Source organism: Meyerozyma guilliermondii, genomic scaffold, assembly GCF_000149425.1.
Source record: "Meyerozyma guilliermondii ATCC 6260 scaffold_2 genomic scaffold, whole genome shotgun sequence".
Classification (NCBI taxonomy): domain Eukaryota; kingdom Fungi; phylum Ascomycota; class Pichiomycetes; order Serinales; family Debaryomycetaceae; genus Meyerozyma; species Meyerozyma guilliermondii.
Genome location: NW_001809799.1, coordinates 848,673 through 872,061, shown reverse-complemented (window position 1 = coordinate 872,061; position 23,389 = coordinate 848,673). Strand labels below are relative to the sequence as shown.

Sequence of the window (23,389 nt, the reverse complement as noted above, 5' to 3'; positions counted from 1 at the left end):
ATTTGCAACATTTACTTTTATGATGTCACGGTGGGCTCCTCGATATTTCGATATAGGGGTCAACTTTTCCGATGCTATGTTCCAGGGCGTTTACCATGGCTCTCGCAAGCATAAACCCGACTTAGAAGCCGTGATAGCTCGTGCTCGTATGTTTAGAGTTGATAAGATGCTCGTCACTTCCTCGACGATTTCTGAAAGCGAAGATCATATTCAATTGGCTCAGAACCATCCAGGAGTTTTCTATTCGACTGTAGGAGTACACCCGTGCACTGTGGCTGACGAGTTCTACTGTAAAGGCTCAAAAGAATTATTGCCGGATGTCGATGAAAAGCTCAACAAGCTCCGAGAAATTACAGTCAATGGCGCTAAAACAGGAGCTATTAAAGCGTTTGGCGAAATAGGCTTGGACTACGATCGGTTACATTACTCCACAAAGGACCAGCAGCGGACATTTTTCAGTAAACAGCTCGAAATTGCAGCGTCGTTGAAGCATCTCAAGCTTCCTCTTTTTCTCCATATGAGAAACGCTGTAGATGATTTTGTATCTATATTGAAGCCTTTTATCGATAGAGGAGACTTTCCAGCCAGTGGAGTCGTCCACTCGTTTACTGGAACCGAACAGGAACTACATCAACTTCTTCAACTCGGCTTCAAAATTAGTGTCAATGGGTGTTCTTTGAAGACTTCGGAAAACCTTGAAGTTGCCGCCAAGATTCCTCGATCTCAACTATTGATTGAAACAGATGCACCATGGTGCGAGATCAGAAAGTCTCATGCTAGTCACAAATTATTGACGGGTTATCCCAACCTTTTCTACCCAGAAATACCAGGTATGAACGACTTGAAAGAATTAGCCAAAGGTAAAAAATTTGATGAAAGACTTCCATTTCCCACAGCCAAGAGTGATGCCGTAGACAGGATAGAAGAGTCACTCTCTCAGTTTAAAGATTCAGTAGAACCCATGGCAATTCATCCAATAGTGAAATCCAGAAACGAACCTGTGTTCGTAGGCCAGGTTGCTCAAATCATGTGTTCCTTGTATGGACTTGAGGAACCTGAACAGATCCAGGTTTTCCTTGATGAGGTCTACGACAGGTCTTGTGAATTATTTGGAGTCGATTGAATCCCACTATTATACATATTAATATACATTATCATACATTGCGCAACCGTTTAGATGTACGCACTGGTATTCTTCGCCGCAGCCACCGAGATAAAACTGTACCATTGCTGCGTAGGTTGATTCTGCTTGACCGCCGAAACACTCTTTCAGTTTCAATTGGGCTCGAAGTTTCTTCGTCGATTTCTTCATCTTCGATTTCCGCATCTTCATCATAGTTGGAATCTGCTTCAACTTCGGCATTTTCCTTCAACCCGGTTTCGACCGGATCCCCAAGCGGTACGCTCAATGGAAGTTCCTCTTCCTCTTCAAATACCTTTGGAGGTTTTCTCTTAGGGAATGTCATATCTGGAGAACACTCCAAATAGTTGTCGGTGTCTTCTTCGTCCATTGCCTTGTTGACCTCGATTAAACACTCGATTGCCTTCAACGACTCTTCCTCAAAACTGTACGGGTTGTTAATGTCGTCTCGCAAAAAATCTGTAAGCATGGCAATACTATTGTGTACTGGATTGTTACCAGCAGTAGTCGGCGGTAGCATTGCCGGAGCAGAATTGATACCACCGGAAGGTCCAAACAACATTGGTTTCCACAAGAGCTTTGAAGAGTCCAAAGTGACATAATTTTTGGATTTCCATTTTTCAATCACAGAATCGATGGTTCGAAGATTCACGGCGATGCCATAAGAATTGGTATTAAAGTTCTTCACAAGCGCATGCAATTGTTCAAGACCAACAACGACATCAGATGGAATCATGCCTGTGAGCTTGCAGAGATTTTCCACGGAAATCGTCACATAGTCAGATTTGTTTTTCAAGTACTTTTCCCATAGAAATTTTAGTTGATGTGCAATGGTGATTTTCCAGTAGTTTCGGTAGCTCATTAGCCCCAAATCACTCAAAGGTTTCTCGGGAGTACCAAACTTGAATTCCTTTCTCGAGAGCAAGTAGCTGAAATCTATTAGTAGGTTACCATAACCTTTTCGCTGATAAACGGGGAGCGTAAGAATGCAGGAGACATTGTAATCGGAGTTGTTGAGTTTCTCTTTGGAAAAATAACCAACGAAATGGTAGGTGGAAGGATCGCTTGCATCTATTTCCGTGAGAATGTAAAAGATGAAAGGCTCAACATCATAGTAGAGAGTTTTGGAATTGAGAAATAGTTTGGCCAAAAGACAGAGGTTCTGGCAGTAACTGATGTTTTTGCGTCCGTCAACTTCCCAGAACGCTACACGCTGCTCAGGATCTCGATATATCTCTGTTCCGGGCGGATGGTGGTTTGACATGTTGCAATTTTTCAATTGGTGTCGCATGTACAGCTTGTGCGAGTTCATATACTTGAGACAGTGTTCACAAATGAAAATTACCGACGATTGCGAATACTCTTCAGGGTACGGAGCCGAGTACCAGGTGTCAATGAGGAAGTCTCTGAACCGTATTTGGCGGATTTGGGACACCATATACGGCGAATCAGAATCTATAGAGGAAGCACGATTGAACAAAGTTGAAGTCTGCGACGAGATCAAACTCTTTGATTTTTCAAGCAATCGCTTGAACTGGTCTCGATCCTTTTTCGTGGGCTCGGTATTGTTGATTGTGCAATCAGGAAATGCTAATACACCCTTGTATGGTAACGAATCAGGCGATACCGTGGGTGCAGTGGATGATGATCTTGAACCAAGCTTTATTCGAACAATAAACTGGCCCGATTTGTTGCTGTATGTGACCAATCGGCTTCTGCCAGTGGAAACCAGACGATGTTTTGTCGCCAGATCAACATTGTGTGGCAGATCAGTGTTGTTTGGCAGAGCCGATGAGGAGCCATTTAGGTGTGACAGTCGCCGCCTAAAGCGCCCATATTCGCCACTTGCAACATTCTCGTAGTGACGGTTGTCCGGAATGTGAAGCTGGTTGAGTAGATCCACCATAACACTGCTGGATGTGGAAATATACGGGAAATGAAAATGCCTTGGTGAATGGATGCGAAATGATTTTGGCTGATATGGTAGACTGTAGATTGTATGTACGTCAGTTTTGAACGCCTGGTATACGCAGAACAAGTATCAGCAAATGCGAGTGCGCCCACGCGCGGAATTTAAGTTTCGGGCAAAGTATAACCCTCGACAAGTTGTTCCAACCGTCTGGGGTTTCGATGAAAAATATACAAATGTCCTGCACATTGGGTGAGGGCTCTAATCGCAGTGATGATAAAATACAAATAGTGTTACACTATCATTAGATATCTAGAACTGAACCTATGACCCTACTCCTTGTCGTCACTTTCACTCTCCCTTTCCTCTTCAATCTTGTCGTTTTCCTGGTCTTCTGACATGCCGAAGTGGGCCAATAGTGATTGTGCCGACGATGTATCAAGATATATGACTCCATTCTCGTTGGTGATGGCATTGCTTGCGAGTAGCTTCTGGAGAGAAATGGCACCATTGGCCTCGCCGTCTTGTTGCTGGTCAGCTTCCTCAGCTTCTTCCTCTTCTGGCTTAAATTGACTTAAACCGGGAAGTCCGCCGAACATGGAGTTCTGTCCACCGGCACCTCCAGCTCCACGCGACGGCTGGTTACCCTGCTGGCCAATCTCAAAATATTCTCCGTACATCTGCTTATACATCTCACTGTAAGGACTGGAGATGGGGCCGTATTTCGAATCATTAGCATCGACTCTGGCGATGATCTTTTCGTACCATTCATCAAGGGTTTCATTACGAGAAGCATCCAAAAGTGCTACAATGACGATGGACATGTTATCGCAGCCAATTCCCAGTCCATCGCTTGTTGGAGCACAACATAATTCCATTATCTCCTCACTGATTTGTGTCAATGGCTTGCGCTCGTAAATTCCACGACGTACACATTCCACGCAATGTTGCGATGTGAGACAGTCCCAAATTCCGTCACAAGCAAGGATTACAAACTCGTCAGCGGTTAAATCGAGAGGATGCAGAATGACATCGGGATAGCATGTAACAATTTGTTCTTCAGCAGGCAAGTCGAGATTCTTCTTGAATTCGAAATCTCCGATACCACGAGAGAGGGCAAGGTTACCGTTTACACGGCCCATGTCAACATAACCGCCAGCAGAACAAATACGTGCCTTTTCCCCCTCGTTCAGAGGCTTATGGTCAAACGATAAAGCTTTAGCAAATCCATTGACACTCATTACTGTACGTGAATCTCCAGCATTTCCACAAATAATGCTATCTTTCGTAATAATCACCGACGTGGCAGCGCATCCTGAATCGTCGTCCTTCATATCCTCATCACGGAGAATATTTTGGTCGCAAGTAAGAAAACCTTGTTTAAGAGCACCAATGTAGTCCTTCTTAGCAAACGCTTCGGTGCCTCGGATAATATCGTGGAGGTGTTTCCCCGTGTATATAGCCACCTTGTCGCCTCCATGGCCATCGTAGACGCCAAAAAAGGCCACCAGTGCCTCTTCGGCAGACTTTTCGGTGGAGTTGCCCGATGACCCAGAGTCAGAAAAATCGAGAATGGTGGCATGAGCATCCTCCATATTGATACGCCAGCCCTGCATCAGCGACAAGCCGTATGCCAAATGCTTGCTGGCATCAGATTCCGAGTGCTTTTCGGTCACCGGTTGTGAAAGGATTTGTCCCATTTTGAAGGGTGTTTATGAGGAATAAGTTTGGGAGTGGTTTGAAAACAACTCTACGTGCACTGGGACCCACAAATGTTAGATAACCGATCTTGAGTTCACCTAGTGTTGCAGAAACGATTTAGGAAGTTGGGCGTTTGATGATGTTGATTTAAGTTTGGTAAATTTGCCTCTTCGTCGGCCGTGTGCAGGCCATTATGTGCAGGTCGACAGAGTCCAAGACGCTTAGTTCAAGACGTAGGGCTACACCACATATACATGTATGTCATTAGACTCTATGTCGTTAATCATTTAGGACCCCAGATTCCCGACTTGTCGACGTTGAGTGTCGAAAGCTTGACGGAAAGTGGATCATTAAACGTGGAATATTCGTCTCCACCGGTACCATTTTGCAGCTGGTTATAACCAAAACCCATTCCACCAAAAGGTGCAAACCGAGACTGAAGGTCTGCTGGGGTAGTTGGCTGGCTTGTAAAGAACGCGTGTTGTGGAGTTGGCGACTCGGCGCCAGGGGCAACGTCAAATGAACGGTTATTGGACCTCATTGGGTACCGAAGACCAGGCATTGATGGTTGGCCAGAAGTTGCACTTGGGGCACCAGTAGTCTGCGATTGTATGCTCGTGGCTCCTCCAGGGCCTCCTGATACCGGCGGAAGCACAGAAGCGACAGGTGTGGCTCCTGGGGTAGCTGCCACTCCATTGGCAGAACCGAGAGCCATTGGTGTTGGGGTTTGCCTACGCATAGGCAATGCTGACTGGCTCTGGCTACGAAGCAACTCGGGATGGCCCAGCAACGACGTGAGGTTCATCATGGATGCAGAAGCAGGCACCGGCTGATGGGGAAGTTGACCTGGTCGGCGTCTGATTATAATTGTCCCATTATCGTACAACTCGAGAAGGTTAAGTACTCCACAAAGAAGCGAGAGTGTTTTGCGCTGGGCTGGAAGAAGCGCTGGAAACGCAAGCTCGTACACTGCCTTTGTCGGTTCGTCACGATACAAAAGAAGTTGCGAATACAATTCCAACACATCACCATCGTTCATGTTGAGTTCGGTTGGAACCGGGGTGCTTCCTACAGGGTACGACACCGCGAGTCTTTCGGTATGGGTGGTGGTAATTCCAGTGCCCACACTCAAATTTTTCGTGGCAGCGGTGGTGGAAGCGGCCGAAAGAAGCAGTGCCAAAGATGCATTAGAATTGGTGCGATGCTGCTCCTCCAACTGTCCCCGGCGCTCTCTCTTCTCACGTTCAATTCTCTCACGTTCCTGGGCCGGGAGCATTTTCTTGTATTCAACTCGAAGCTTGCGGCCACCGATTTCACGACCGTTCAACTGGTTCACCACCAGCGTGGTCTCGTCGGTCAGGGTGAAGTTTGCAAACGCAAGCCCCCGGAACACTCCGTTGTCGAAATGGTAGTTGAACGCATAGGGAAGCGGAAGGCTCAACTTGGTCATCACGTCCAAGAGTTGTTCTTTCTTGATCGCGAACGGAATATTTTTGATCACAATGGCGGTGGGAATGAGGTCGTCATCATCGTCGTCATCGTCGTTATTATTGTCGTTGTTTTCATCATCGTCATCGTCATTAGTTTTTTTCTTTTTAAGCGCTGCTGCTTGGGCTTGCTGCTGCTCAACCCAAGGGCCAACGCCAATGGTCAGGCCGCCGGCCACGTTGCTCCAGGCTTGATTGGAAGCAGAGGACGAGGGGTTCAGGTTAGCAGAAGCAACGGCACCACTCGAAGGACCAGAAATCCCGGTAGGAGGACCACCGGAAATCAGTCCTGGAGTCGATTGGCGGCCGCCATTTAAACGTTGACTGGAAAGTTGAGGCGTGGTATTTCCACCATAGTTCGAGGAAGCATACCCAGACAGCGACAACGACAGTATAGACGGTCTTCTGTCGAGGCTGGGGGTGGCGGCAAGGTTCCGAAGATCCATTTTAGCACAAAAGATGACTTAAAAAACCGATGAAAAAGTGGGTATTTGAGTGAAATCAGCAAACGAAAAAAGTCCTTGGTGATTCTGCGACGACTTCTACGCACAAGTATGTAGCAAACACCTTTTGAATATGGGTGCAGGTGGCTATGGTACTGGATATGCCTCGATCAAGGAAAGAAATCAGTGAGAAAAAAATTCACCACCGGGCCTCGAGAAACTGTCACGGACCACCTCCAGTGCACCACGATGTCGACGCCGCGTTTTACCAGGTGAGGCCAGCACAGATACCCAGTCAAGTCAAATGGTATGTACCCTCCAAAACCTTAGCACCGATGAATTCTAACACAGTCACAAGCTCCAGGAGGGTTAAGGAATGCCCAGAAAAGAAAAACGGTCGCCGACAAGAAGTCCCAGGCTGCTAGCGCCGCTCCAGTATCCACTAGAGCTGCCGGAGCTGGAGGTTCTTCGGCCACTATGATGCAATTATTCACTGACGAGGCGCAAGGGTTCCGCGTGGACCCATTGGTGGTGTTGTTTTTGGCGGTTGGATTTATATTTTCGGTGATTATTTTGCATGTATTTGCCAAGATCACTGGAAAGTTTACGTCGTAATATACGCAAATGAAGGTAAGAGTAGGGAGAGAAAGGAGTGTAGGGAGTGTATAGGAAGAGTTGAAGGTTAACTGTGTAGCGTGTTGCTGGCGAAGGAGCTGAAGTGGAGAATTTTCGAAGTGGTTTGGTGAGATAGACAGAGTGTCTATCTCACATTACGAGAAATACGTTTTGTCCCATTTAGCTGAATTTTCGTAGATCCAATATACCAACTGATTGTTTCGTATCTGTGTTTGATTTGCTGAATATATGTTTGACTCTTTATTCCATTTAAATTTTAATCATGTTCGTCTCTTCACTATTCTCTATTCTCACTGATTTCTATTTACATCAAATCTCCTTCAACACTCTCCCCACATACTCCCCCAACTCGTCCACACCCACCATCCGCACCTCGTCCTTGCCAACTCCCCGAACATTCACCTCTATTTGTGGATATTTGTTGCCCACAATGATGCTTATCGGTATACCCATGGCCTGCGACTGGCGAACTTTCTTACCAATTCCCACCTTGGACCTGGAATCCACACACATGTCTATGTTCATTGATTCCAACGTTTGCTTCAAATCCTCACCCAATTCACCAGAAGTGATAACTGTAGCTGTCCATGGACTGATCGCAGCTGGCCATCTGAACCCATTTTCATCTTTGCAAATTTCTCCAATGGCTCCAATTATTCGACTCAATCCAATTCCATAACATCCCATCATCAAGTTGCGTTCTTCTGTAACTCCATTGGGCCCTGGAACTTGCACTGTACACTCTAGAGGGTCGGTATATTTGTCGCCCAAATAGAAAGTATGAGCCACTTCAATGGCCCTCAGACACTCGAGTTCTCCATCCTCACAGCTTCCACAAATCTCTCCGGCCTCGGCGGTGACAATTGGAATGTCTGTGAGTGTGGTTATGAAGGAACGGTTAACAAACGGAATGGGAAAGTCTGGAAAATGAGACCGGGATGTAAGTCTGCTGTCCATGATCCGCACAACTTTCTTGTTCAACATGGTTTCAGGATTGGAAAACTGGTCGAGGATTTTGTCGCTTTCAGTATTCTTCAAGTCAATATCAGGAATCTCCTCCTTAAGAAGTGTTGGTTGAAGTATTCTGTCCGATGGAAAGTAGGCACATACCAAAGTGTTCCCATCCTTAGTGGTGAAATACCTTACACTCACGTTCTTACAGTCCTGGGGAGTTTGTGGGAATGAGAAAGTTTTCTCCATGTTCGAAGTTGTTCCACAAGACTTGCACACAAAAACTGTATCTTCACCTTGTGGGTGCAAATAGAGCCATTCATGCGATAAGGATCCTCCAATATCTCCTGTATCGGCCTCCGCTTTCACATATGGAACCTTGAGCTCCTTGAATACACCATGGTAAGCATTGACAACCGTATTGTACGTTTCCATAGCCAGCTTTTCATCGATATCGAACGAGTAGGCATCTTTCATGAGAAACTCTCGGCCACGAAGAAGTCCTCCTCGTGGTCTCTTTTCGTCCCTATACTTTTCCTTGATCTGATAGTATAACAAGGGAAGACTTTTATAGGAAGCAATTTGGTTTTTCACAAGTTGTGTGATCTCTTCTTCGCATGTCGCTGCTAGACATGTTTCTCCATCGTTCAATTTGAACAATTCGTTATTTTCCCACCTTCCAGTTTTGTTCCAGAGTTCAGCAGATGAAAGCAAAGAGAGATTGACCTCTTCTGCCCCGGCACCGACCATGTGGCGATGAATAATCGTCTGAAGCTTGCGAACCATGTTCCAACCAGGAGGCATCCAATGAACCAAACCTTGCTTTGGATGGTTTATGAACCCCAATTTAGTGTATAGTTGATGCGTAGGGACCTTGCGGAAGTCCTTGGATAGTATTTCGGCATTGGTCAGGTATATTCGTGGTAATTGGCGGAGCATGAAAATGTGAGATCGAAAATAATTTAAAATTGAGTGAACTACGAGTGAGAAATACTGGGTGAGATATTGAGTGAGACATTGACAAGGATTGAATAAAAATGCTGAGAGAAATACTGAGTAGATTCTGATTGAAATACCGATTCAGAAAGTGTCTCAGACTGCCTTTGCAGTGTGTTCATAGTTCACATGTCTACTTTATTTGTCAACTGTCAGTGTATTCACTATAAACGTTCTACTTGAACTTGGAAGTGACATCGTCAATGACATCGCCGCCGTACGACTTCAAGTTTTGAAGAGAGCTCTTCAAGTCAGCACGAGCACGACGCAACTTCTCCTCCTTTTCAGGTTCAGGCGTCTTGAAAAGTGCATGTGTCTTGTCGGCGAAAGATTGGGTCAAGTCGTCCAATGCATTCTTTGATCTGTTGTACTGGTCAATGGCTCTTTGCTTCTCCTGGTTGTAGGTGCTAGACAAAGCATCCTTGGACGCATTGTAACGTTCCTCAGCAGCTCTCTTGGTGTCTTCAACACTGTCAGCCCAGTCCTTCTTGGTGCGGTCGACTTCTCTTTCGGCCTCGTTCTTCTTCTTCGAGCCCCAAGATGACCATGACGATGCTTCCTTGTCTAACTTGTCGGCAGCTTCATCCTTCTTCTTTTCGCCCCAAGAAGACCACGACGATGCTTCCTTATCTAACTTGTTGGCAGCCTCGTCCTTCTTTCTCTGGCCCCAAGAAGACCATGATGAAGCCTCCTTGGACAACTCATTCTTTTTGGCCTCAACCTTGTCGGAAGCCTCGTCAGCCTTCTTCTCACCCCACGAGAACCACGACTTCTTTTCTCTTTCGGCGTGCTTTCTGGCGTCATCCAATCTGTCGCCGGCCTCGTCCTTCTTGGCTCCGAACCAATTGAACCATGAAGAAGCCTCCCTGTCGGCTCTCGCCTGGAGTCTGTTGGCACGTTCACGCAACTCACGCTCGGAGATGGGACCATCGCCACTCACCTTGTTGACCAAGTCAATGTACTTGTCGCCAAGACGAACCAACGCGTTCTTGTTGTGGTCGTCCAATTTGTTCTCCAATTCGTCCGATTTGGATGACAACTTGTTGACCAACGAAGAGTGCTTGATCGAATCATAGGCATTTTCAGCCTTTTGAGAAATCTTCTTTTGCTGAGGTGTCTTGTATGTCGACACACGCAGGTCAAGTTCATTCGTTCTCTCTTCGAATGGATCAGCCTGCTTACCGTAAGTTGAGGTGTAGGTGGAATTAGGAGCAGGGGGAACCTTTCTACGGGAGAAGATTGGTTGCACGTTCTGGTCATAGTAGTAGAGACCACCTGCCGCAATTGCGCCAGTAGCGAGAATTTTAGTACCGTTACCCATGATTTGAAATAATCAGACTAAGGAAGTGAAATTATATGTAGGGTGTTGCTGCCTTTATAGGATTGCTACGACTGCGAAAAAATGATCACACTTGCTCCCACATGCGTGCCGCACTGAATGGGGCAAGGCTGCAGGTGGAGTTCGGTGTTAATCGTGATTCTGACGTAATCGAATACGAGTTTCATTAAGCTGGTCCGAAAGACCAAATAGATAATTGTTAGAGCTATATCACGGATGAGGCCATCTTCGTTGCTCAGATATGGTATTTGAGCTATCCGCTTAAACCTGAAGCTTTTACAATTAACCTGACTTTGTCTCAGCAGCCGGTTGTGTTCTGTAGCAGACACCTCTATTTTCAGCATACAGGTCTTCTAACACAACTGAAGTCAAACCATCGCTCTAAAATCATCAATTTATCTAAAAACATGTGCCATTGAAAGATGTGGATCTGAATAGCGCTCATATCTTGCTTTGGTCATGATCCTAAGGCTTTTCCCGTACTTTAAGAACAAAATAAATGGAGCATTGATCAACACGCTCAACATAAACATCAAGCAGGTAGTTTCCATAACGCCGCACTTGTCGAGCCATGGTCCAATTGCGAATGTGAATCCCATTCCGATAAGATTTCTCATTACCAAGATAAGCACAAGTGCTTCTTTAGCCAAATTAGGAGTGCTATCCACTGAGTATGTTAAGCAAATACCTCCAGAAGAGGACATCGAGAATCCTAGAAGAGCCTGGGCCAATTCCAACTGAAACGAACCAATGTGCTCCATAGTAGATGCTCAAGCCATATGCGAGTAACCCACCGGCATTAAATACTGTGGGAATTGCCATAGCCCATAATCGGAATTCTGGCTCCATAACTCCGTTGTTTCTCTGGGTAAGCTTGATTGTTAAATAGTCCACAAAAGGTCCGCCATAAAACATCCCGATAAGCACTCCCACGAACGCTCCAACATTTGTCAAGCCAACGCTTGCTTCGCTGAAATTGTATGGTGGTGCCGAGTAGAATGCAGACTGGGTAACCGCTAAAAGTGATAACCAAAACATCTGGGCACCGTAAACAAGACCACTCCAAATAATTCCAGGGAATCCTATAAGCAAGAAAGGTCGTAAAAGAAGGGCCAAATAGGGTCGATGGTCACCATATTCTGATTCCCAAAGCGCCCTTCTTTGCCAAAAAGTACGTAAAGGCCGGTCGATTTCTACATCGTCCTCGCTGACCTTGTAATTGTTCTTAAGAGCCGTTTCAACCAATATGGGCTCTTCAGAGGATGCGGTATCGTGCTCGTCAATTCGGGAGAACGTTGTATCTTCCATAAACAAAATTTGAAGAACAAGCATGCAACAGAATATGATGAGTTGTATCCAATAGCACCACCTCCACGATAGGTTACTAACGATGTATCCTGCAGCTACCGGTCCCAAATCACACCCTCCGTAAAGCGCCAAAATGAACCACGTCAATTTGGATGCCCTTTCATGCTGGAAAAAGACATCTGTTGTTGAAATCTCCACTAATGCGTCTCCTGGAGATGCGGCTATGCCCGTGAGGATCTGCATCAAGTAGAAGACTTTGATTGAATTCATTTGGGAGCCTATGATGCAGACCACAATCTGCACCAACGTGCAGCAAACATAAACCATTCTCCGTCCTAATTTTAAGGCTAAAGGCTGCAAAAAGAGACAACCCATGCATAAGAATAATAGCATGAGAGCTCTGGCGATATTCAATTGCATCTGAGTACAAGGTAGCTCTTCCATCCAAATACTGAACACTGGGCCGGTCCAGTTCGTAATAACTCCTTGCATAAAAGCCCACAAAAATAAAAACCAAAATTGAAGAAGTTTCTTTCTTGTCAGCCATCTGAGTGGATCGTTCGGATCATCGCTTGGTTGTGGAACTAATATAACGTTTGCCCCATGAGTATTGGTTTCTTGAACTCTTTGCAGACCGTCGAGGTCAACCATATAAACTGTTCCAGGAACGGACAGGTCTTCTTTCCCAAACATGATTAGTGGGTAGCTGCTTGGATTTTCGGCTATTTATCTATATTCTCCTTCAAAGTAACTACAGCTACAGATATAGCAATTTGCACCCAATCCGGCAGATAAGTTGTTCAGCGATCGGAACAAATTTGATGATCCCGAACCCTTATCTATGCATTACTATGCAGGCTTCATATTGTTACCCTAGGAACCCAGATGATATGCAAACATGACACTGCTAATGGAACATGAAGCTAGTAGCCCCCTTAAATCTCGTGAAGCATGCATCCGCTGCCGTGTACGCAAGGTGAAATGTAGTGGCACTGAGCCATGTCGTAATTGCAATGTTTCCCAACTGCCATGTGTGTTCGAAAATCGCCCACGACGGCCACGAAGAATAAGTGTAATGGACACACAAATCCATGCTCTTCAGAGTCGTATTCGCGAGCTAGAAGAGATCATAAGTGCACAAGAAACTTCAAGCCTCCCTGCTTACTTTGAAGCAGAGAACAGCCAAAATATGGAGAAAAATAAAATGAATCTTTCACTATTTTTGGGATCAGGTTCCAGTGAGCTAGTATGTTACAATCTCATACATTGGTGTATTGATGATGATCTCAAGAAAAACTTATCAGAAGTTGATGTTATGCCCAATTTTACCTCCCTAGTAGAGGAAGATAATTATGATTCAGTCATGTTTGCCAAGGGAATGAGCACTACCGAATTTGATATCGAGAATCACCTTACGTCCCTCACTTCAAAGGAAATGGAAGAAGCATTGCAGCTAATGTTAGATAATGTTGACTACGGATTTCTAACCTTTGATCCATCCAAGTTCATGAGGGATGTGACAAGATATTGTACAGGAAGCAACGGATACCTACGCCTCCCATCGGCTCGAGTAGACTATCAGTATTTTGGTTGCAAGACGCTAATGGTAACAGCGCTAGGGCTGATATTTGCCTATAAATTGAACGGCTCGTCCTTAGCTACCAAGGAAATTCCGGGACTAACTCCATATAAGCTTGTAATGTCCTATCTACCACTGGCCATGCAGATATTAACTATTTCTCACCACAATCCATCAGAGACATTTGAAGTGATAGAATTATTGGGACTCGTTGCATTGTACATGAGATGCTTTGACAAGAAAAACCGATCAGCAATGGTGACCTTGAATGCCTTGGAATTATGCATAGCTTTAAATCTTCATAAGAAGTCATTGTACCCCAATCGACTCAACAAAGAAGGGTTCGACCACCTGCATTTATTCTGGTCTACATATTCATTGAACCGATTTCTCAGTTGTAGGATTGGCCAGCCCATTTTACTTCATGAACAGGAAATCGAAACCGAAATACCAAAATCAATTTCAAGCTCTACCGAGTTCAATATCGAACTAGCAAAAATAGCGGAGAGAATTGTTCACGAGGTATATACGCTGCGTTCCGCGATGGATACAAAGAACTATTTGAAGTCGATCTTATCGACACTTGAAGCGTTGACTGCGATGAGCCAAAAGTTCACGGACATAAATGAGTTGACGCAGAAAGTGTTGAGTACAACGGAACCTGGCTCTCCAAATTTTACTAGTCCATCTCAGAAGCTTGTTCTTGGAATTCACTTGAACTACTATCATCATGTTCACCTTGCATCCGTTCCAATTGTGCTACATCTAGCCAGGTTTTCCATACTAGCATTTCGTGACCCATTGAAGTTTCAAAATAGCAATATCTTGATCAAGACATTACCTAACGGTGTTCAAAAAGCCTTGAGAGCATTTGCGATATCTACAAGTAAATCCGTACAGATATTACTAATTCTTCGCAGAAAACGGCTACTCAACATCTTTGATATAACTGAGTTGGATTACATATGTAGTTCAACTGTAAGTCTTATCATTTGTCTAATCCTTCAACTTGATGAGGAACTTAACTCCACGGGCAACTTCGAGGCACAGCGTTTAATCCGCAAATTGGAAGTAATGTTGGATATACTTATTGAAATTCGATTGCATGGAAATCTCATAGCCAAAGGTAAATTCAAGCAAATCTTAAAATTGTTGAGCTCCTTGAAAGTTCTTTTCCAGTCGAGAGGTCAGTCCTCCTATATTAATATTTTGAATCGATTTGCACTTATTGAATTTCAATTGGATTTCAGTATGGGAATGAAAAATAACACCAGTGAAGAAAAGGCAATACTTCATGATATTAATCAAAGTATTTCGAACAGATACGACGAAATAATTGGTCAATTATCTTCACAAAGGGTGCAAGGTTTCAGCACCGAATCTCGAGCCAGGTATACTTTTTCACCTTTGAATTTCCAGTATAACGAAGAAGACATAAATTTGTTGAACGAATTGTTTGACGATTTGGATGCAATTATTGTTGAAAAATGATTTATAATTGGAGTGAATACTTATGAAAGGATGTGTACAAATTGTTCAGCTGAATACGTTACAAACTGCTTCTGCTTGATCAGCTTTACAGCCTGTTTGATGTGATCCTTCATATCGTAACCACATACCTCTACAAGAGATAGCTTGTGAGGGTTCGCCAAATCCTTGTTCCAGCCCATTCGCTCATTCAAATTTCTTCTGGCTCTCAAAGAAGCATCTTGGATCTTAGTTACTCTCTCTTTTCTAACCAGCTCATAGATCATGAGAGATTCTTCGACACTTAAATCATGCTCTTTAGAAAAGACTTCTCCGAGACAGCCTGCGTCTTCAATAGCAGAAACTGCACCCTGGGCTTGATCCGGCATCATTGGATGAGCGGCGTCACCAACAAGAGCTACCCCCTTCTTTCCTGACTTGCTTGCTTTGAAGAAGTAAGGAAGAGGTTCATGGATATACAAACCCCATTCTTTAATCTCGTATCCACATTCTTTAAAAATTTGACATAGTTGAGGGTCAAGGTCGGGGAGAACTTCAAGGAGCCTCTCCAATGAAACTTTACGATTAAAGGTGTTGTAAGACTTTTCGCTACACTTGTAAAAGCACAAGCAGCAAACAGTTCTACCGTTTTCGCAAGGTGACATAACAATCTTATTTTCGTTCGTACCCCAAAATTCAATGGCATCATTTGAAGCAAAATCGAGTAACCCTAATTGCTTTGCTTTTTCAGAGTCGTACAAAACTCGGATACAAGAAGAATCGGCCTTTTCAAAGACGGGCGTAATTCCAAGCTGGGGTTTCGTCCGGCTTCTAATACCATCAGCAGCTAGAATAATGTCTCCCGAAACAGTCTTTCCATTTTCAAAAGTAACAGAACATGTTTCATAATCAATTTCAACAGCCTCATGATTGAGCACTATTTGAGCAGGAGTTCCGTCGCGATTCACATTCGTAGCTGCGTCATAAAGGGAGCTGTGAATATCTTTTCTGTGGAAATTATAATAGGGGACACCAAAGTGTTTCTCATATCCATCAAAAGCGAGAGTTTCGAACACTTCGCCGTCATTCCAACGATGCTTGATCAAAGATTTCAAAATTACCGGTTTGGTTTTTTCCATATCAATTCCCCATTCGTGGAGCCACTTACCCCCATTGGATGCGCAAGATATAGCAGCTCCAACCTCACCACAAAAGTCTGATCGCTCATACACCGTGACTTGATGTGCAGCTCTTCTCATCGCAACCGCACAAGCCAAACCCCCAATACCACCTCCTAGTACAATTACGTTCAATGGTTTCCATTCGACTTCATTTGACATATTCAATTGCAAGATGATCTCTGTACCAAGAACGCAAGACATCCTGCCTCTTATATCGAGCAGATTTGGGCAAATGCATCCATTTGCTTGGCAACAGTTCCGATCAGATGTCAATCAAATTCAGTGTCTTTTTTGCAGCCGATGTTCTTTCCTGTATATAGAGCGGGACCCCCAACTAGTTGTCCGATCTAGTAGTATTGTTGCATGATAAGCATATAAGCCATACATTCAAGTATGTTAATTCGATTGTCTTATCGTTAAGAGAAGATCGGATAAAAACTCCAATGCCGAGGTTCCTATCTATCATGTCAATGTAATGTTCGTATACCATTTAAAGCGGGCCTTCTGTAATCAATTGCAATTCAAGAAAGTTATCCTCATTCATGACAAAGTCCAATTTTGAACCTAAAATCAAGATTTCTATTGACAGAGGCGGAACGTTCTGCGACGTGATCGGCCAATTGGATGGGCATGAAGATTATGTCTTCAAGCTTCTTTCAGTAGATCCTGCAAACTATCTCGATGCCCCCACTGAAGGAATTAGAAGAGTTCTCTCCAAGTTTGAAAACCATGAGATACCCCAGGGACAAAAGTTGAAATTGGACAATATCCAAAGTGTGCGTATGGGAACTACTGTTGCCACAAACGCATTATTGGAACGAAAGGGAGCGAAAGTTTGTTTAGTTACTTCCAAAGGGTTTAAAGATGTTTTAGCCATTGGTAACCAAACTCGGCCAGATATATTTGATCTCAGCGCACATAAGTTTGATCAACTATACAGCGAAGTACTTGAGATTGATGAAAGAGTCACTCCAGCTGGATTTAGCGAAGGTGGAGGATCAAAATTGGTTGTTGAAGAAGACGAAAATGTGAGACGAGGAGCATCCGGCGAGTTGATTAAAGTTTTACAGGAGCCAGATTATGAGCAAATCGAAAACCAGCTTGAAGCTTTACACGAGAGGAAAACAGTTGATTGTTTTGCCATTTGTTTTGTGCATGCATTCGTCTATCCTATTCATGAACAAAAGGTTGCAGACATCTGTCGAAAACTTGGATTCTCTGTTTCTGTATCTCATGAACTTCAGCCAATGATTGGGATGGTGAATCGAGCTTCTTCCACAGTAGCTGACGCTTATTTGAGCCCAATTTTGCATGAGTATATCAAAAGTATCAGCCATGGATTTGAAGGCGGACTCGACTCGCTCGGAAATAAACTTTTGTTCATGCAAAGCAACGGTGGTCTTTGCCCATGGTATAAATTTACTGGACTAAAAGCGATTCTTTCTGGCCCGGCCGGTGGCTTAGTTGGCTATGGTTTGACCTGTTATGATAGCGAAGAAAGAAAGGCTACCATTGGCTTTGACGCAGGAGGAACTTCAACTGATGTTAGCAGGTTTGACGAAAATTTTGAGCACATATACGAAACAGTGGTTAACCAGGTGAGCCTTCAGACTCCACAGTTAGATATTTCAACTGTTGCTGCGGGCGGTGGTAGCATGTTATTCTGGAGAAATGGAATGTTTGTATCTGGTCCAGAATCAGCAGGATCAGACCCCGGTCCTGCTTGCTACAGAAAAGGCGGACCTTTAACTGTTACAGATGCAAATTTATTTCTTGGTAGATTGATTCCAGGATACTTTCCTAAGATTTTCGGACCTGGACAAAACGAACTGTTGAGCTTAGAGGCTACAGCTAACCTTATGCATCAATTAACCAAAAAAATCAATATTGAGAGACCCAATGACTCGCCACTTTCAGCAGAAGAAGTTGCTGCCGGCTTTTTGAAGGTTGCAGTTGAGTCTATGAGTAGACCAATTCGTTCTTTAACTGAAGCGAAAGGATTTAATCCATCAGACCACAATTTAGCCTGTTTTGGGGGATCCGGTGGTCAGTTTGCGGTTGCTTTGGCACGTAATTTGGGAATCAAGCATATTGCACTACACAAATATTCTTCATTATTATCTGCGTATGGTATTAGTTTGGCAGATATCATGATCGAAAAACAGCATCCTGTTTCGTTTGAGTATAACAGTGGGAGCCATGAAAATATCAACAGAATTATATCTTCTGCAGTACAGGCGGCGTTCGAAGATTATACTGAGCAAGGTCTCACAGAGTTTGATACTACCTTAGAGGTTTACTTGAACATGCACTATCAAGGGGCTGATTCAAAATTACTTATTCCAAAGGGTGAAAAACATAACTGTGATGTTTTATTCATTGAACGCCACAACCGTGAGTTTGGATTCACATTAGATAGAGCAGTGCTCGTGCAAGACATTCAAGTCCTTTTAAAGGTTCATACTGGCAAAAGATCTGTTCACAATCCGTTTGCTGAGTATCGTCAACTAAAGCTGTCTGGATCATTAAATGTAGTTGATGCTCATTCGAGGCAAATGACTTATTTCGAAGCGCATGGATGGCTCGATATCGGAGTGTATCATTTGAATGACTTGAGTTGTGGAAACTTGGTCCGCGGGCCAGCAATTATTTTAGATGATACTCAAACCGTTTTGCTTGATCCGCAATCTGAGGGTGTTATATTGAGGGAACACATCTTGCTATCTGTTGAAAACATCAGGAATACGAATATATCAAAGACAACTGTGAATCCCGTTCAGTTATCGGTTTTTGGTCATAGGTTCATGTCTATTGCAGAACAAATGGGCAAGACTTTAGAGCAAACTGCAATTTCGACAAATATCAAAGAACGGTTGGATTTTTCTTGTGCAATCTTTGATAAGAATGGGGACCTTATTGCAAATGCCCCGCATATACCTATTCATCTTGGTGCTATGTCATTTGCAGTCAAAGCCCAAATTAGATTGTGGGATGGAAATATCAAACCTGGAGATGTTTTCGTTTCGAATCATCCGAAAGCCGGTGGAACTCACCTTCCCGATATCACTGTTATTACACCTATTTTTGTCGACAATTCCGCAATTCCTTTATTTTGGGCAGCTTCGAGGGGACACCATGCTGACATCGGCTCCATTTCACCTGGTAGTATGCCCTCAAATTCTAAGGTCATATACGAAGAAGGAGCAGCTATCATTACCCACAAACTTTATAGTGAGGGACAGTTTGATGACGTGGGAATGACTCGTCTTTTACTTGAAGAGCCCGCTAAGTACCCAGGGTCGTCTGGAACCAGATGTTTGTCTGACAATTTATCTGACTTGAAGGCGCAGGTCTCTGCAAACTACAAAGGTCTCACTTTATTGAAGAAGCTCACTGATGAGTACAGTTACGAGGTGGTTGCTTTGTACATGTCAGGAATTCAAGAGGTTGCTGAGACTGCTGTGAAGAATCTTTTGAGATCGACAGAGCGCAAGTTCGTGGGGCGTAAATTAAGTGCCACCGATTACCTAGATGACGGAACTCCAATTTGTCTTGATATATCTATTGATTCGAAAGAAGGTACAGCCATTTTTGATTTTCGTGGCACTGGAGATGAAATATATGGCAACTTGAATGCTCCGAAGTCTATTCTTCATTCAGCCGTGCTTTATGTTCTCAGAACACTTATTAATATGGAGATTCCATTGAACAACGGCTGTCTCAAACCAATAAGCATTTTAACAAGAGAAGGCAGCGTTATTGATCCTTCATTCGAGGCAGCAGTTGTTGGCGGAAATGTTGAAACTTCTCAGAGAATTGTTGACGTTATATTGCGAGCATTCAAAGTTGCAGGAGCATCGCAAGGTACATTGAACAACTTAACATTCGGCATTGATGATAAAGAAAAAAGCATATCCTTTGGATATTACGAGAGTATTGCTGGTGGGGCTGGTGCTGGACACACATGGGATGGCCAATCAGGTGTACAGTGTCACATCACGAATACCAGAATGACAGATGTTGAAGTTTTCGAAAAGCGATATCCCGTAGTGGTCCATGATTTCAGAATTCGTACAAATTCGGGTGGACAGGGTAGACACTGTGGTGGAGACGGTGTCGTTCGAGAAATTGAATTTACCTACCCTAACCTTTCGGTGACCTGTTTACTGGAGAGGAGAACTTTTGAACCGTATGGTATGGCTGGAGGAGAAAATGGCCAAAAAGGACGGAACGTTTGGATAAAGAACAGCTACAACGAAGAAACAGGCACCTTTTCCACAAGGAATGTCTACCTTGGCGGGAAAAATACGATCACAGTCGGGAAAGGCGACAGAGTGAAAATATTAACTCCCGGTGGAGGCGGATTTGGTTCCAAAGATGGCGATATTGAAGAGGATTTTTTTGAGTTACAATTGAACAAAGATGAATCTCAATTAGGAGCTACTGGCTCCTTGGGTTCAAGAAGGAGAATGCAGGAATCTAATTGATACCAAGCGACTGCACAGAATTTAGCACAGATTGGCTAGTGAAAATTCGGATTCGTCAAGCACCGAAATGACCAGCAGCTAATTTGCATAACTGTTATAGTGAGTTAGTTTTGCATTGATCTTGATAGCCCATCTTAGAAGCAGAAAGCTGCGCGGCGAAGTAGTATTGGAATGCCTTCCTCAACTTTTGCTTCAAAGTTTGAAGCGGCTGGTCTGATATACCATGTAGCCACGAGAACCTAATTGTCCACTGGTAAACATTATTGCTGGCAGCAGCTACTCGAGGAAAGATATTTTAGTATTTTGAAAATTTCCAAAAATACATATCTTAAAACTTTAATTGTGAGTCGTTAAGTAACTATTGCGAAATCGAACACTTTTGTAAGCGAAATCACACTTGTGCGTGGATGCAAGATACCGCGCGAAATCGAGATGACAAACACTGTAATAGAATGCTGGCAATTGTAAACACGATAAATATTGTATACTGCAAAAACCCCAAAAAGTTCAAACTACAACTAACCTACCCCCGATTTCTGACCGATCCACAACTCCATCTACATTTCCCTTCCCTATCTCTTACCTTCTCCTCCTATCTTCCCGCCTTCTGCCCACGGTCGCACCGCCTATCGCGTGGGCCGCGCACGCCCTGTCATTCAAATCAAGACCAGGATGCGAAAACGGTCATGGTTATCAGCTGCGACAGAATCGTGCTGTTGGAAGCAGCTAATTAGTGGATGTAAATTTAGAGAATTCTCACATATTCCAAGCTATTTCCTCGTGTTCCACAACCACAAAAGCGTCTTAGTGGACGCAAATATTCGGGGCTCACTATTTTCTTCGTTTCCATACTTTTCCACTTTTATCCGGTTTCACCTTTGGTGGAGTTTTCCGTCCATTATCCGGGCTTTTCCTTCATAATCGGATGTCTCAATCACTTCTGGTATCTATAAGCACAACCTGGTCTCCCCATACCGCTCACGTCCTTCTTTCCCATCTGTCGCCAGCTCAAATGTTTAGGCGAGATAAACCGGCTCCAGAAGTCGGCAAAACCGAACCCAAAACAGCCCCGCCCAGTGGTGAACGTTGTGGCGACTCCGAAGTCGAATCAGACTCGAAAATCGAATTGTCATCCGAAAAAAGACCGTCGTTATTTGACCACAGCTCCAACTCACAAACCACCCTCTTTTCCCATACTTCCAAGGTATCAGCAACAGCTCCTGAAGAGAGCGCAAGCGATAGCGAGGACATATCCGACATATCCGAAGAAGAGGACGATTTCTACGACTCCGATAGTGATACTGGAGCTCTCTCGGCTCCGTTCGAGAACACAGCCCGAGAACGCTCAGACAGCTATTTTCCTAGCAAATCCTCAAAATCTCCATCGCTCGTGCGTGGTTTCCAGCCTGCCGAGTCCGAAGCGGAATCTTCCGTCAACAAGCTAGCCAAATCGGTCGCTTCCTCCCACAAATCATCTGCAAATCAACTGCCCCTGCGTTCCAACATCTTTTTCATTGCAAACTCCCCATCACCACCAGAATCCTCTGAAAAATCCACCCGAGGTCACCTATCCAGTCTTTTCAGAAGGCTGAAAAAACCAGAAAATGCCTCCTGTCTGTCGCGTCCTGACGACGACAGCGAATGGGTATCGGTTTCATCTGAGGACGAACCGCCCGCCGAGCAACATCACTCTCTCAACTTTCATAAACGTGATTTGAGCCACTCCCACACGGGTTCGCTCACCGACGTCATGACCCCACATCGCTCCAATGACACCATTCCTCCTCCACTGTTGGGCAAGCCACGATCACTTCTCTCAGGATTGTTCTTGAGTGAATTGGCCGCAGCACCAGACCGCAGAACTGCCAACCCCAAGCCAAAACTAAAGCGCTCCTCCACCACGGGAATCATTACCATCGAAGGTAGCGGTCGCGATTCATCTAATACGACTCGACCATCGATCATGTTTTCCAAAAAATACAATAGTGTTTTGAACATTTCAAGAAACTATCCCCATTTTCACAATGTCAACGTCAAGAATAACATACTCGACGATTACTCTAGTGATAATGATGAAGACGACAGCGTGCTTGGTAAGCAGAAACTGATTGTTGGCATCTCTGACTTCAATGTAACCCGGTCGTCGAATAGTATCAACAGCAACGAGCGTAAAGATGGCCTAGCAACAAGTCCTCATGACGCCCTCTCGTCAAGTCTCACAAAATACTCAGGATCTGTACATGAGCATTCGCTCAGAAACCTCCTTTCCAAGAGCTCGTTGAGTTTGTCCGGACTTTTCAGCTCCAGAGCCAAAGCACGCATTCATGCCAGTTTGGAACAGCTAAAGACCACACCTGTCTACCAAACAGAGGAAAGTTATGATCCTCAACCTGTACTGAGTTCACTCAAATCACCAACGTCCATCAAAAACTCTGACCATTCTCCCGCAACGGCTTCGTCCACAAAATCGTCTCCAATCACTTTGGACTCGAATTCGGGAGCAAGCCCTCGAGCAGCTGGAACAAAGATGTCTCCCAAGCTGACCCGAAGATCGATGTTGTCAACGGAATTGAGCAAATCACTCAAGGACTCTATCATCATCGATTATCGGTTGGGGAAAGTTCCTCTTCCTCCTAAAGTGGTTCGGAGTGAAAAGGTAGAGGTGAAGGACGAATACATAGAGAATGACTATCATTCGAAAGGTTGGTAGAGTGTTTATAGCTAAAAATTACATCGTGTGCACAGATGCAGGCTCTTCTCATTT

The 23,389-nt window shown here is 44.3% G+C and overlaps 12 protein-coding genes across 12 annotated transcripts; 5 read left to right on the top strand and 7 right to left on the bottom strand. All coding sequences in view use genetic code 12, as the record gives it.

Moving 5' to 3' along the window:
• Positions 1–19: 19 nt before the first annotated feature.
• Positions 20–1,123, top strand: PGUG_01673 (3'-5'-exodeoxyribonuclease; the record flags this gene model as incomplete). Its single annotated transcript, XM_001485952.1, has 1 exon — positions 20–1,123. One exon carries the CDS (start codon positions 20–22, stop codon positions 1,121–1,123), a length of 1,104 nt encoding a protein of 367 aa, XP_001486002.1.
• Positions 1,124–1,154: 31 nt separating this feature from the next.
• On the bottom strand, positions 1,155–3,047 carry SAS3 (Sas3p; the record flags this gene model as incomplete). Its single annotated transcript, XM_001485951.1, has 1 exon — positions 1,155–3,047. One exon carries the CDS (start codon positions 3,045–3,047, stop codon positions 1,155–1,157), a length of 1,893 nt encoding a protein of 630 aa, XP_001486001.2.
• Positions 3,048–3,382: 335 nt separating this feature from the next.
• On the bottom strand, positions 3,383–4,750 carry PTC2 (type 2C protein phosphatase; the record flags this gene model as incomplete). The annotated part of the gene is made up of 1 exon (XM_001485950.1): positions 3,383–4,750. The coding sequence occupies one exon, from the start codon at positions 4,748–4,750 to the stop codon at positions 3,383–3,385; it is 1,368 nt and encodes a 455-aa protein (XP_001486000.2).
• A 284-nt stretch (positions 4,751–5,034) lies between these two features.
• On the bottom strand, positions 5,035–6,684 carry PIN4 (Pin4p; the record flags this gene model as incomplete). The annotated part of the gene is made up of 1 exon (XM_001485948.1): positions 5,035–6,684. The coding sequence occupies one exon, from the start codon at positions 6,682–6,684 to the stop codon at positions 5,035–5,037; it is 1,650 nt and encodes a 549-aa protein (XP_001485998.2).
• PGUG_01670 (uncharacterized protein) lies at positions 5,530–6,555 on the top strand (the record flags this gene model as incomplete). The annotated part of the gene is made up of 1 exon (XM_001485949.1): positions 5,530–6,555. The coding sequence occupies one exon, from the start codon at positions 5,530–5,532 to the stop codon at positions 6,553–6,555; it is 1,026 nt and encodes a 341-aa protein (XP_001485999.2).
• Positions 6,685–7,626: 942 nt separating the features above from the next.
• PRS (putative proline--tRNA ligase) lies at positions 7,627–9,207 on the bottom strand (the record flags this gene model as incomplete). Its single annotated transcript, XM_001485947.1, has 1 exon — positions 7,627–9,207. The coding sequence occupies one exon, from the start codon at positions 9,205–9,207 to the stop codon at positions 7,627–7,629; it is 1,581 nt and encodes a 526-aa protein (XP_001485997.2).
• Positions 9,208–9,439: 232 nt separating this feature from the next.
• CSP37 (Csp37p) lies at positions 9,440–10,585 on the bottom strand (the record flags this gene model as incomplete). Its single annotated transcript, XM_001485946.1, has 1 exon — positions 9,440–10,585. The coding sequence occupies one exon, from the start codon at positions 10,583–10,585 to the stop codon at positions 9,440–9,442; it is 1,146 nt and encodes a 381-aa protein (XP_001485996.2).
• A 678-nt stretch (positions 10,586–11,263) lies between these two features.
• PGUG_01666 (uncharacterized protein) lies at positions 11,264–12,604 on the bottom strand (the record flags this gene model as incomplete). The annotated part of the gene is made up of 1 exon (XM_001485945.1): positions 11,264–12,604. One exon carries the CDS (start codon positions 12,602–12,604, stop codon positions 11,264–11,266), a length of 1,341 nt encoding a protein of 446 aa, XP_001485995.2.
• A 205-nt stretch (positions 12,605–12,809) lies between these two features.
• PGUG_01665 (uncharacterized protein) lies at positions 12,810–14,981 on the top strand (the record flags this gene model as incomplete). Its single annotated transcript, XM_001485944.1, has 1 exon — positions 12,810–14,981. The coding sequence occupies one exon, from the start codon at positions 12,810–12,812 to the stop codon at positions 14,979–14,981; it is 2,172 nt and encodes a 723-aa protein (XP_001485994.2).
• Positions 14,982–15,001: 20 nt separating this feature from the next.
• On the bottom strand, positions 15,002–16,339 carry PGUG_01664 (FAD-dependent oxidoreductase; the record flags this gene model as incomplete). The annotated part of the gene is made up of 1 exon (XM_001485943.1): positions 15,002–16,339. The coding sequence occupies one exon, from the start codon at positions 16,337–16,339 to the stop codon at positions 15,002–15,004; it is 1,338 nt and encodes a 445-aa protein (XP_001485993.2).
• Positions 16,340–16,680: 341 nt separating this feature from the next.
• PGUG_01663 (uncharacterized protein) lies at positions 16,681–20,625 on the top strand (the record flags this gene model as incomplete). The annotated part of the gene is made up of 1 exon (XM_001485942.1): positions 16,681–20,625. One exon carries the CDS (start codon positions 16,681–16,683, stop codon positions 20,623–20,625), a length of 3,945 nt encoding a protein of 1,314 aa, XP_001485992.2.
• A 925-nt stretch (positions 20,626–21,550) lies between these two features.
• PGUG_01662 (uncharacterized protein) lies at positions 21,551–23,335 on the top strand (the record flags this gene model as incomplete). Its single annotated transcript, XM_001485941.1, has 1 exon — positions 21,551–23,335. One exon carries the CDS (start codon positions 21,551–21,553, stop codon positions 23,333–23,335), a length of 1,785 nt encoding a protein of 594 aa, XP_001485991.2.
• Positions 23,336–23,389: the final 54 nt, after the last annotated feature.